The sequence below is a fragment of the Jaculus jaculus genome, chromosome 7 (assembly GCF_020740685.1).
Source record: "Jaculus jaculus isolate mJacJac1 chromosome 7, mJacJac1.mat.Y.cur, whole genome shotgun sequence".
In the NCBI taxonomy this organism is placed as follows: Eukaryota; Metazoa; Chordata; class Mammalia; order Rodentia; family Dipodidae; genus Jaculus; species Jaculus jaculus.
The window spans coordinates 140,236,508-140,248,625 of NC_059108.1; the positions used below are offsets into that span (position 1 = coordinate 140,236,508).

A 12,118-nucleotide genomic window follows, 5' to 3' on the forward strand; every position below is an offset into this window, starting at 1 on the left:
TAGAGTGAGACCTTACCTTGAAAAACCAAAAAAAAGCAGAGAAATTAGAGATCTGAGCGCTAGAACATCATAGCCCTGCATGTGACCCCAGCACCAAAATAAAGTAAAAGTACCTATTGGAGTATACTTAAAGTTAACCTCAATACCTGGCAGTAACTTTGTGCCTTGAAATTCCCCATAAATTAGTAACAACTGGTTATAGTTTTTGTATTTTTTTAAACTCAATCCTCCTGCTGGTAGTGATAGCTTTTTTTTTTTGACCTGTGTGTATGTTTGTGATGTAGTGTGGTGTATGCACATGTATGATGTACGTACCCTTGCAGCACCCATATGCTTACCTGTGATGGGGGTCATTTGCCTGTGGTGGCTGCAGTGGAACCTCAGGAGTCCACTGTCATCTTCCACGTGGTCTTGTTTTTTGATTTGGTTTGGTTTGGGGGGGTTGTTTTGTTTTTGTATTTTTTTGAGCCAGAGTCTCTTTTTATTGTTTCCAGAGCTTATAGTATCTCTGCTTCCCTGCGGGCCTGGGGTTATAACAGCAGCACATGGCTGCACTCAGCAGTTTTATGTGGGATCTAGAGATGCTAACTTGTAGAATCCAGGCCGCTCTAGCCCTCATGCTTGCACAAGAGCACCTATCCACTGGACAATCTCTCCAGCCCCATGATAGCTGTTATCTTCCATTTTTGTTTGATTTACATTTCTAAACAATTTTTTTTTTTAATAAGCAGCATCCAAGACTATTTTTTTTTAATTTTTTTTTTTATTTATTTATTTGAGAGCGACAGACACAGAGAGACGGATAGAGGGAGAGAGAGAGCATGGGCGCGCCAGGGCTTCCAGCCTCTGCAAACGAACTCCAGACGCGTGCGCCCCCTTGTGCATCTGGCTAACGTGGGACCTGGGGAACCGAGCCTCGAACCGGGGTCCTTAGGCTTCATAGGCAAGCGCTTAACCGCTAAGCCATCTCTCCAGCCCTCAAAACAATTATTTTATATACTAACATTCTATATTTTGTATATTTATTTTCAAGGAAAGACAGGGTGGGTGCACCAGAGTTTCTAGCTGCTGCAAATGAACTCCAAATGCATGTGCCACTTTGTGCATCTGGCTCTATGTGGGTGCTAGAGACTCGAACCCTGGTCATTAACCTTTGTAGGCAAGCACCTTAACCACTGAGCAATCTCTCCAGCCCTCTATACTAACATTCTAAAGGTGCTAACGAACATTTAAAAGTCTATAATCTCAAAATCTTAGCTAAATCAAGTAGGGACTTTTGGCTATGTGAGATGGAACTTGGAGTCTCATATGCTGGCAATTGCTGTACATCTGAGCTACCCCCTCATCCCAAAATGAGCTTTTAATTTTGTTGTCTGTAACCTCATCTAAATCTCTGTATACTTAACAGTATACGTAAGCCATTGCTTTGTTTTAATTATGTACTTTTTGCTGTGGTGCTGGGAATACAACAGCAGGCAGGCATTTGTATGGGTGCTGAGCTTGGGCTCTACCACTGAGCTTCATCCTAGCTCTCATTTTAAGGATTCATTTTGACATAATAAGTTACATAAACTCCTTTTGCCATAGATTAAGTACAAAACTAGCATTTGCCACCAGATTTATAATTTTTACAAAGTAATCCAAAGACCAAAAATAAAATTTACTTAAAATAATCTCATCATACAGCAACTATAGTGAGATACAAGGAACTGTTTTTAAGAAGACCTAGTTTCATTTTTTTTTCCTTGTAAATAAACATTTAAGATATAAGCACAGGATTTCTTTAGAATTGATGAAGCTGGGAAGGACAGTTCTGAGCCTTCGGCCCCTGTCCTTTCCCTCTCTGTCTCAGTCTCATTTTACCTCTAAGGTTGCACAGGCATCCATCCTTTGTTCCCCCACATCATGGCTTCTGAGCTTTTGGGGAAATGCAGTCGTTCAAATTTGTATGTCCTGTTTCAGCCCTATCCTCTCCTCCCCCACTCCAAGACTCCTTCCAAGCCATGATTCGTGCACCTCTCTGTCCTGAGGCATCCTAAGCAGGTGACTCTCCCGTCTGTTTTAGCATAAAGATAGGAGAAAACAGAAAACTGTCAGCTTTCTTTATCCTGCCCTTGTCTTTTTCCTTTTCTTTCCACAAAAGATTCCTTCTGTTCACATGTGGTAGCGTACACCTTTAATCCCAGCACTCAGGAGGCAGAGGTAGAAGGATGTTGAGTTTGAGGGCAGCCTGAAACTACAAAATGAGTTCCAGGTCAGCCTGGGTTCAAGTAAGACCCCACCTCCAAAAAAATTTTTAAAAACCCTTTACCTTGATGTGTGTATTCTCCTTTACCAATGCTTCCCTTTGCCTGGGTAACCTCACCAGTTGTCTTTAACCTCCTCTTATAAATCCTGCTTTTCTTATCATTTGAAAGAAAAACTATGTTCAAAAGCTCCCTGTAGATACCACCAATTTTTTCACTTTTATTTCCTTACTCTTTCCTTAAGCTTCCTAGAAGCTGATTTTTTGCTTCCTTCACTTCCCATTGCTTCAGCCCACTGCTTACCTCAGCCAGTTCGCTGAGGTGACTCTGACAAAAGGCTTTAACCAATTTTTTTCTGGTTTCTCCATGTCTTCAGTTGCCACTCATATAGGCTGATGACTGTTGAAATCTCTGTCCAGCTCAGCTTTTGCTGGACTCCACAGTCTTACATTTTTTTGTGTATAAGACTCTAGGAGTATCTAGATTCCCTTAAAACACTACTTAATCACATCCAAACCTAAATGGATAATTTATAACTTCCTACCTGCTAGATGCACCTACTCCTTCCTAGCTGCCTGTGGCCAAAGCCTGGATGTCCTGTTTTCCTTTGTTTAGATAAAAAAGTAGAGCTGGGTATGGTAATATACACCTGCAATCCCATCATTGTAAAGCTGAGGCAGGAAGGTTGAAAATTTGAAGCCAACCTAAACCACATAAGACTGTATCTTAAAAAATATTAAAACTGCCAGGCGTGGTGGCACACACCTTTAATCCCAGCAGTTGGGAGGCAGAGGTAGGAGGATTACTGTGAGTTCAAGGCCACTCTGAGACTACATAGTAAATTCCAGGTCAGCCTGAGCTAGAGTGAGACCCTACCTCAAAAAAAAAAAAAAATTAAAAATTTCACAAGTATTACACTTCAATAGTAAAAGATGGTTTATAAAAATATTCAGTTCTGAGCCAGGCGTGGTGGCGCACGCCTTTAATCCCAGCACTCGGGAGGCAGAGGTAGGAGGATCGCCGAGAGTTCGAGGCCACCCTGAGACTACATAGTGAATTCCAGGTCAGCCTGAGCTAGAGTGAGACCCTACCTTGAAAAACCAAAAAAAAAAAAAAAAAAAAAAAAAATTCAGTTCTGGCTGCTTTTCTCTTATTTCACTACCACAGGGTAGCAACTGTTTCTACAATTATATATATCTTTCCAGACTTTTATTGTGGATTAGACAGTTTTAATTATTTTTGGATTTGAGTATTTTGACCAAATAAAGTCTCAATAAAAGCTTTATATGTTTGTCTGTAATGAAGATACTAGAATCGAACCCAAACTGATGGCTTAGAAGAGTATCACTCCTAGGATCATACCTTTTTTTTTTTTAAGCTAAAATTTAAAGATCACGAGTGTCTTGGAGTTTTTCCTTTCTTATTTATGAGTTATACTTTTTTGTATGTATGTGAATTTCTAACTAAAGTATTAAAATCTACAATGTTTATTCTTTATTAAATTTATGGCATCTCCTCTTTTTTAAAAATCTGCCATAGTTTTGGTGAAAATATTCAGGAAGTATAAGTGGGCCTGAAAGTAAGCTTAGCACATCATTTAGACTAAAAGAAATTCTTGGTAGCCAGGTGTGGTTATGCACGCCTTTAATCTCAGCACTCAGGAGGCAGAGGTAGGAGGATCACCATGAGGTCGAGGCCACCCTGCAACTACATAGTGAATTCCAGGTCAGCCTGAGCTAGAGTGAAACTCTACCTAAAAAAGAGAGAGAGAGAGAGAGAGAAGGAAAGAAAGAGAAAGGAGGGAGGGAGGGAAGGAAAGAAAGGGGAAGGGAAGGAGGGAGGGAGGAAGGAAGGAGAAAAAAATTCTTGGGCCTAGTAGAATTCATACAGCAGTCCTAAATTTGTTTACAGAATAAATTGCATTTATGTTTTTTCTCTTATTTTTGCCTCCTTATAGAAGAAAATGATCTGTTTTTTCATTATAGCACATGTTCATTTTCTTAGCCTGTGAATAGAACTGATTCCAGAAAAGAAAAACATAAGTAGGATGGGGTCAGTGAAGTTTTCTAGGCCTAATAAGTTTGGAAATTATTTGGTAACCTGACTTAAATTCTGATGAGTTTTTAATCTAAAATAATGGTGCTATAGGCAATTTATATCATCATTAATTTCGAGTTCTAGTGAGCTTCAAAAATAGAGAGCACTGATGCATAAGATTTTGTTGGCATCATTTATTTAGATCCTGACTTGATTAAAAGAGCTCAAATAGCTTAAATGCATGGGGTCAAGGGAATATTGTTAACTTATAACCAGGGCAGCAATTTGTGTATATATGTGATGCTTCCTTGTTTTTAAAATCTAATGGACAACACTGACCATCCTAAATTTTTAAGTTAGCCGGGAGGACATGTTGACATCTAAAATGACTTAATGAGGTTGCTTCCTCTCATTCTGTGCCATTCTTAAGTCTGCTTGTGTTTGAACATTTTAGGTCATTTATAGCAAATACACTGACCTGGTTCCAAAGGAGGTTATGAATGCAGATGATCCAGACCTGCAAAGACCTGATGAGGAAGCTATTAAAGAAGTAAGTGGGAACTGATGCATATAATCACTTCGGCTGGCTTGTGTATCCTGTTAGCTTCCAGACCACTCAGAATTGCACTTCTTATTTCAGATAACAGAAAAGACAAGGGTAGCCTTAGAGAAGTCTGTATCGCAGAAGGTTGCCGCAGCTATGCCAGTTCGAGCTGCTGATAAGCTGGCTCCTGCTCAGTACATCCGGTAAGAACTATGCCTGGAAGGCTTAGTTTCATTCCCAGATTGATTTGGGTAGGAATATTGTCTTCTCACCATCTTATGTAGTTACTATTATCAATCATTATCTCAAAAAAAAAAAAAAACTTTTGAAGCCTATTGACTCTGAAGACAGTTGAGTTTTTTTAATATCACTTTAAGATGCCATACACTATTGTCAAAGGGAATTTATTGATCTGCTTTAGAAATTAACAATTACCTGTGGAATATAATTCAAACCATAATCATTCTTTAAAGTTTTCCAGTTGTATTTCATGAACATCTTTATAATCTAAATTTTAAAAATATATTTTTTTTAATTTTTTTTTTTAATTTTTATTTATTTATTTGAGAGCAACAGACACAGAGAGAAAGACAGAGAGAGGGAGAGAGAGAGAATGGGCGTACCAGGGCTTCCAGCCTCAGCAAACGAACTCCAGACGCGTGCGCCCCCTTGTGCATCTGGCTAACGTGGGACCTGGGGAACCGAGCCTCGAACCGGGGTCCTTAGGCTTCACAGGCAAGCGCTTAACCGCTAAGCCATCTCTCCAGCCCTTTTTTTTAAATTTGAGAGAAAGAGAGAATGAGCAGGCAAGGCCTCCTGCCACTGCAAACAAACTCTGAATGCATGTACTACTTTGTGCATCTGGCTGTATGTGGGTACTGGGGAATCAAACCCAGGCTGTCAGGCATTGCAGGCAAGTTCCTTTAACCACTAAGCCATCTTTCCAGCCCCTATCATCTAAATTTTAAGACCCATCACTCAACCAGATGTTTGTGTGGGGAGTAATTGAATTCAGGCAGTAAGGGAAAACTCAGCTGGTAGGGCTTCTGCCACTCTGTGCTGTAGCATATGATTAATTTTTAAAACTTTCTAACTGTGGTGTGGAGAGATGGCTTAGTGGTTAAGGTGTTTGCCTGCAAAGCCTAAGGACCCAGGTGTGATTCTCCAGGTCCCATGTAAGCCAGATGCACATGGTGACGCATGCATCTGGAGTTCATTTGCAGTGGCTAGAGGCCCTGGATCATCCATTCTCTCTCTTTCTTTCTCTCAATAAATTTTAAAAATTCTTTTAAAAATTGCTACCTATAAGTTGTCTGATTGGAATTATCATGGCTATTTTTCGTCAAACAGCACTTACAACATAGTTGTATATTTAGATCTCTTTATGAAACTGAATAAATGTACCTTTCAGGTTGGCAAATGGATAAGGATGGATTGTATTTACTACCTAAGCTCATGTTTTGCTTGTAACTCATAACTTCTAGTTTTCTTATCTGTTTCTGGCTGCTGTGCTTAAATATTTAATAATTTAGTCAATACTTTATGAAAGGAATTGAAAGTATAGGACTAACTGGAACGTAAATCTCTCCTGAAAAGTTGAAGTAATCTCACCCCTAATTTCTTTCTTTAGATACACACCATCCCAGCAAGGAGTAGCATTCAACTCTGGAGCTAAACAGAGAGTTATTCGGATGGTAGAAATGCAGAAAGATCCAATGGAACCTCCACGGTTCAAGTAAGTCTCTGGTTCTTGAAATATTAAACAAGAAAAATGCCTAGCATGTTCAGCAACAGGCAAATGAATAAAACAAACTTTGGTACATCAGTATGGAAAAAGGCATAAGGTAGTCCTAACATGGATGAATCTCAGAACAATTATGATGAAAGAAAGAAGCCAGAGAACCCAACACATAATACCATTACTATTACATCTAACTAAAACTCTACAAAGTTTAACTGTCTTTGGTAGTAGATGGTAGATCACAGTTGCCATTGTGAAGAAGGGTAGGACTGGAGGGAAGAAAGGAGAGAGCAGAAGGATCTACAGAAGGTTTTGGGGTAATGAATGTGTCTGCTTGCTATTTATTTATTTATTTTATTTTTGTTTTTCAAGGTAGGGTCTCACTCTAGTCCACATTGACCTGGAATTCACTATGTAGTCTCAGGGCGGTCTTGACCTCACGGCGCTCCTTCCACCTCTGCCTCCCAAGTGCTAGGATTAAAGGCATGCTCCAACACACCCAGCTTGAATGTGTTCACTCTTGATTGTTGTTTGTTACATCTCACACTGCAAGTGTATTGCTGTGCAATGGTGATAATGTGAAGTAATGGCAGAGTTGGCCACATTTTATTAATGAAGCCAAGTGATAGGTGTGTGGTGACCATTTATTACACAGTCTGTTTTTTTCTGAAGTGTTATACACACCCCATAATGAGAAGAGCAGACTTGAGATTTAGTAACTAAGAGGTGAGAAAGTATTTCATTCTCTTCTTTGATTTGTCCTTCAGGATTAATAAGAAGATTCCCCGGGGACCACCTTCTCCTCCTGCCCCTGTAATGCATTCTCCTAGTCGAAAGGTATGCCTTGCTATTGTCTACAGTCTTTAAAAAAAAACAAAAACATTTTAGTTTTAAATTTATTTGAGAGAATAATAGAGAGAAAGAGGCAGACAGAGTGAATATGGGTGCACCAGGGCGTGCTGCCACTGCAAACAAACTCCAAAGGCATGTGCTACTTTGTAGATCTGGCTTTATGAGACTGCTGGGGAATGAAACCTGGGTCATCAGGCTTTGCGAGCAAGTACCTTTAACTGCTGAGCCATCTCTCTAGCCCCAGTCTTTTTTTTAATTATTATTATTATTATTATTATTATTTGAGATAGAAAGAAGGAGTGAGAGAGAATGGGCATGCCAGGGCCTCTAGCCACTGCAAATGAACTCCATATGCATGTGCCACCTTGTGCATCTGGCTTACATGGGACCTGAAAAATCAAACCTAGGTCCTTAGGCTCACAGGCAGGTACCTTAACTGCTAAGCCATCTGTTTAGCCCCGCCACAGTCTTTTTTTTTTAAGCTCAAGATTATTAACGTTATAAGTAGCCTATCCTACAGGTACATGTCAATACCCTGACAGAATTTTTTTATTTTTATTTATTTATTTATTTATTTTGAGGCAAGCCCAACAGAGTGGCCTTGTTTTATAAGTGTGTGAGAGGGAGGGAGGGAAGGAGAGAATTGGCATGGCAAGGCCTCTGGCCACTACAGTCGAACTACAGACGTGTGTGTGCTGCCTTGTGCACATGTGCAATCTTGCATGCTTGCATCATTTTGTGCCTCTGGCTTATGTGGAACCTGTTGAGTTGAACATGGGTCCTTAGGCTTCTCAGACAAGTGCTTCAACCACTAAGCCATCTCTCCAGCCTGAATTTAATTTTTTAATATTTTTATTTATTTGACAGAGAGAGAATGGGCGTGCTAGGGCCTCCAGCCACTGCAAATGAATTCCAGACACGTACACCCCTTATGCATCTGGCTAATGTGGGTCCTGGGGAATCAAAGCTAGGTCCTTTGGCTTTGCCTTAACTGCTAAGTCATCTCTCCAGCCCTTAATATTTATTTTATTTGTTTGCAAGAAGAGAGAGTGAGCATGCCAGGGCCTCTTGCCACTACAGATAAACTCTAGAGGTTTGTACCTCTTTATGCATCTGGCTTTACATGGGTACTGGGGATTCAAACTTAGGTCACCAGGCTTTGCAAACAAGTACTTTTAACTGCTGAGCCATCTCTCAATCCTGAAATTATTTTAAAATTTGTTTTACAGTATCCAATAAGGATAGTGACCTAATCAAAACTACAAAGTATAGTTTCTGGAATGTTCTTATAAAATGTTAGCTCTAGGTTTAACATTGGTAACTTAAACTCTGCTTGCTTTTTTTGTTTTTTATTGTTGTTCCCTTCCCCCACCCCCCTCACCCCCGAGGTAGGGTTTCACTCTAGCTCAGGCTGACCTATGTAGTCACTATGTAGTCTCAGGGTAGCCTTGAACTCACAGCAATCTTCCTACCTCTAGCTCCCTAGTGCTGGGATTAAAGTGGCTGTGTGCAACCGTGCCCAGCTTAAACTATGATTTTAATGGAATGAGCAGGATTTCTTTCACATGAAGAGTATTATGTAGCTACATCATCTTTTTTTCCCTCCACTTCTCCCAGCCCACAGTCACATTATTTATTTATTTTTTTTTAATTTTTTATTCATTTATTTGAGAGCAACAGACACAGAGAGAAAGACAGATAGAGGGGGAGAGAGAGAATGGGTGCGCCAGGGCTTCCAGCCTCTGCAAACGAACTCCAGACGCATGGCGCCCCCTTGTGCATCTGGCTAACGTGGGACCTGGGGAAGCGAGCCTCAAACCGGGGTCCTTAGGCTTCACAGGCAAGCGCTTAACCGCTAAGCCATCTCTCCAGCCCACATTATTTATTTTTTTATTTTACTGTTATTTTATTTATTTATTTATTTTGAGGTAGGGTCTCACTCTAGTTCAGGCTGACCTGGAATTCACTATGCAGTCTCAGGGTGGCCTCGAATTCATGGCAGTCTTCCTAACTTTGCCTCCCAAGTGCTGGGATTAAATGCATGTGCCACCACATACCCTGTCATATCACTTTGGTTTTCAATGATTTTTTAAAGGATTTTTTTTTTTTCATTTATTTGAGAGAGAAAGACGCAGAGAGAATGGGTGTGCCAGGGATTCCAACCACTGCAAACAAACTCCAGACACATGAACTACTTTGTGCATCTGGCTTATGTGGGTCCTGGGGAATTGAACCAGGGTCCTTTGGCTTTGCAGGCAAACACCTTAACTGCTAAGCCATCCCCCCAGCCTCCACATCACTTTTAAGTATGGAAAACTAATAGCATTTGTTTAAAAAATAATTTCTGGATTTGATTTCATTTTTTATAGTAGGTTAAGTTTGATAAAAATCTGTCATATACCAGTAAGTATAAAGCTGTCTTTGAGGGTTGGAGAGATGGCTTAGCAGTTAAGGTGTTTTGTTTCTCCAGGACACATGCATCTGGAGTTCGTTTGCAGCAGCTGAAGGCCCTAATGGTCCTGTTCTCAATCTGCCTCCCCCCCCCAATAAATAAATAATAAAAGAAAAATTTTCAAAGAAAGGTGTCTTTGGTGAGAAAAGATTACACTTGGGTTTTAGGTAGGTTATAAGTCTAAAATTGTCCTCTGCTTTCTTCTCAACTCAGATGACCGTAAAGGAACAACAAGAGTGGAAGATTCCTCCTTGTATTTCCAACTGGAAGAATGCAAAGGTAAAAGTTGTCATAATATTAGGCTTTTAGTATTATAGGCAGTGGGAAATACTCAAGAAAGAATTGAAGCCTGGGAAACTCAGTAGACTATAAGTTTAATGTGTATGAGACTCTGGGCACTACCAAAAAAAAGTGACTATTTCAAGTATAATAGAAATGTTAGTATACCAGTCACATGGATACCATGTACATTCCTGTGTTGTATTATGTGTATGAGAAGCACATAGAAAAGAAAATGAAAAAAATATATTATTAGTTCAAGATAGTATCCTCTACAAATGTCAAATTTATATCTTGAAATTATTTCTGGAAGAAGTTAAACCTGTTTAAGTGATCATATGAGAAATAACAAGCACTGTTTGAGCATTTTCAGTGCTTGAATTTCCAGTTTTTCATCTCTGTTTACAACTGGATGCTTGAGCTACTTAAATTCTTCATAACTCCAGGCATGGTGCCTATAATTCTAGTGCTTGGGAAGGTGAAGCAGGAGGGTAACTAGTTAAAGACCAGCTAGGATACATAGTGAGACCTTGTCTCTAGAAATAAAGTCTACATATCTCAATTATTTGCCAGAGCTTTTAGGACTCAATTAAAGAATCTATTTAAAAAAATGGAATAAATTTCCTAATTGTTGATCTTTGTTCTCTATATTCACCAAGTCATATTTCATGATTCCTTTCTTGATGAGTGAAGAAATAAATGCTTTAGCTGTAGATTAAATGTGAATTGTTCCTTTTGTTGAACTCATCCAACACAAAGGTCAGTGGCTAGTCTTACTTAGATTGGTTAGCATATGGTCTTTTGTTTGTTTGAGATGTTCTTTTTGGATGAGGGATGGGATTTTATATTCATGGTTTTTTGGACAGGGCTGGCCTAGAACTTGATATACAGGCCAGGACCAAACTTGTGATCCTCTTGCCTCAGCCTCCCAAGTGCTGAGATCCCAGGTGTGCCCCTCCACATAGGGCTGATACTGGTTTATTAGGAGACAGCGGACAAAAGAGCAGTATTTGGAAGTCTTGTCCAAAATGTGAAAAAGCAAAGCTAAGCTAGAAAGTTTTATGGCTAGATAGAATTATTATTCCTTGAGTACTGAAATGGGATGCAAAACCTCAAAAAATGTGGAATTGTTGCCAGGTGTGGTGGCAAACGCCTTTAATCCCAGCACTCGGAAGGCAGAGGTAGGAGGATCGCCATAAGTTTGAGGCCACCCTGAGACTACATAATGAATTCCAGGTCAGCCTGGGCCAGAGTGAGACCCTACCTCGAAAAAAAAAAGAGAATTTTGATTATGTTGCACACTATCTTTTTTTGCTATGTACTAAAACTTAAAAGATTCTAACAAGTCATGAAGACAGGATATCAGATTAAAACTACCTATATAATTAGGCTCAGTAACTAAGAGCATTTGCCACACATTCATGAGGACCTAAGAGGTCTAACAAAGCTTGAGTTCAATCCTTAATATACCCCCATAAAAACATAGACATAGCCACACATGTCCATACACCCCAGTTCTGTAAGAAGCAGAAACTAGCAAGTCACTGGGGTTCACTGGGCAGCCAGTCTGACCTAAAACAACTGAAGGTTCAGTGAGATACTCCATTGCAAGGAAATAACACAGAAGAGCGATAAGAGAACTCCTGGCCATTCTTAGGGTCTCTACACACATATGTGCATACAACAGAAACACACTACATCACACATACTATACACACAACACATCACAGAAACAAGAAAACACGAGCAGTTGTGCTTCCTTTATATGGCTGTTAGCTTTCCTCATGGAACAACTATTTGGCTGTTTGATTGTATGATTTCCTTTTTGTCATAATCCATAATTATTAACATAATTGCTTTTTTAAAAACTTGGGTTGGCATTCTAATCGTAATTCATCAACTTAAGAATTTAATTGTTTGACCTTAATACCAGTACCTAAGTTTCCTGCCTCACTATTTTCACTTGT

General features: G+C 39.7%; 1 protein-coding gene across 1 annotated transcript in view; it reads left to right on the plus strand.

Annotated features, from left to right (window-relative positions):
- Positions 1-12,118, plus strand: part of Snw1 (SNW domain containing 1) — a 36,123-nt gene that overhangs the window by 14,759 nt on the left and 9,246 nt on the right. Inside the window, exons 4-8 of the mRNA XM_004649376.3 lie at positions 4,738-4,833; positions 4,924-5,030; positions 6,458-6,562; positions 7,336-7,405; positions 10,086-10,151. Of these exons, the coding sequence (XP_004649433.1) occupies positions 4,738-4,833; positions 4,924-5,030; positions 6,458-6,562; positions 7,336-7,405; positions 10,086-10,151 (444 nt within the window). The remainder of the gene's footprint in view (positions 1-4,737; positions 4,834-4,923; positions 5,031-6,457; positions 6,563-7,335; positions 7,406-10,085; positions 10,152-12,118) is intronic.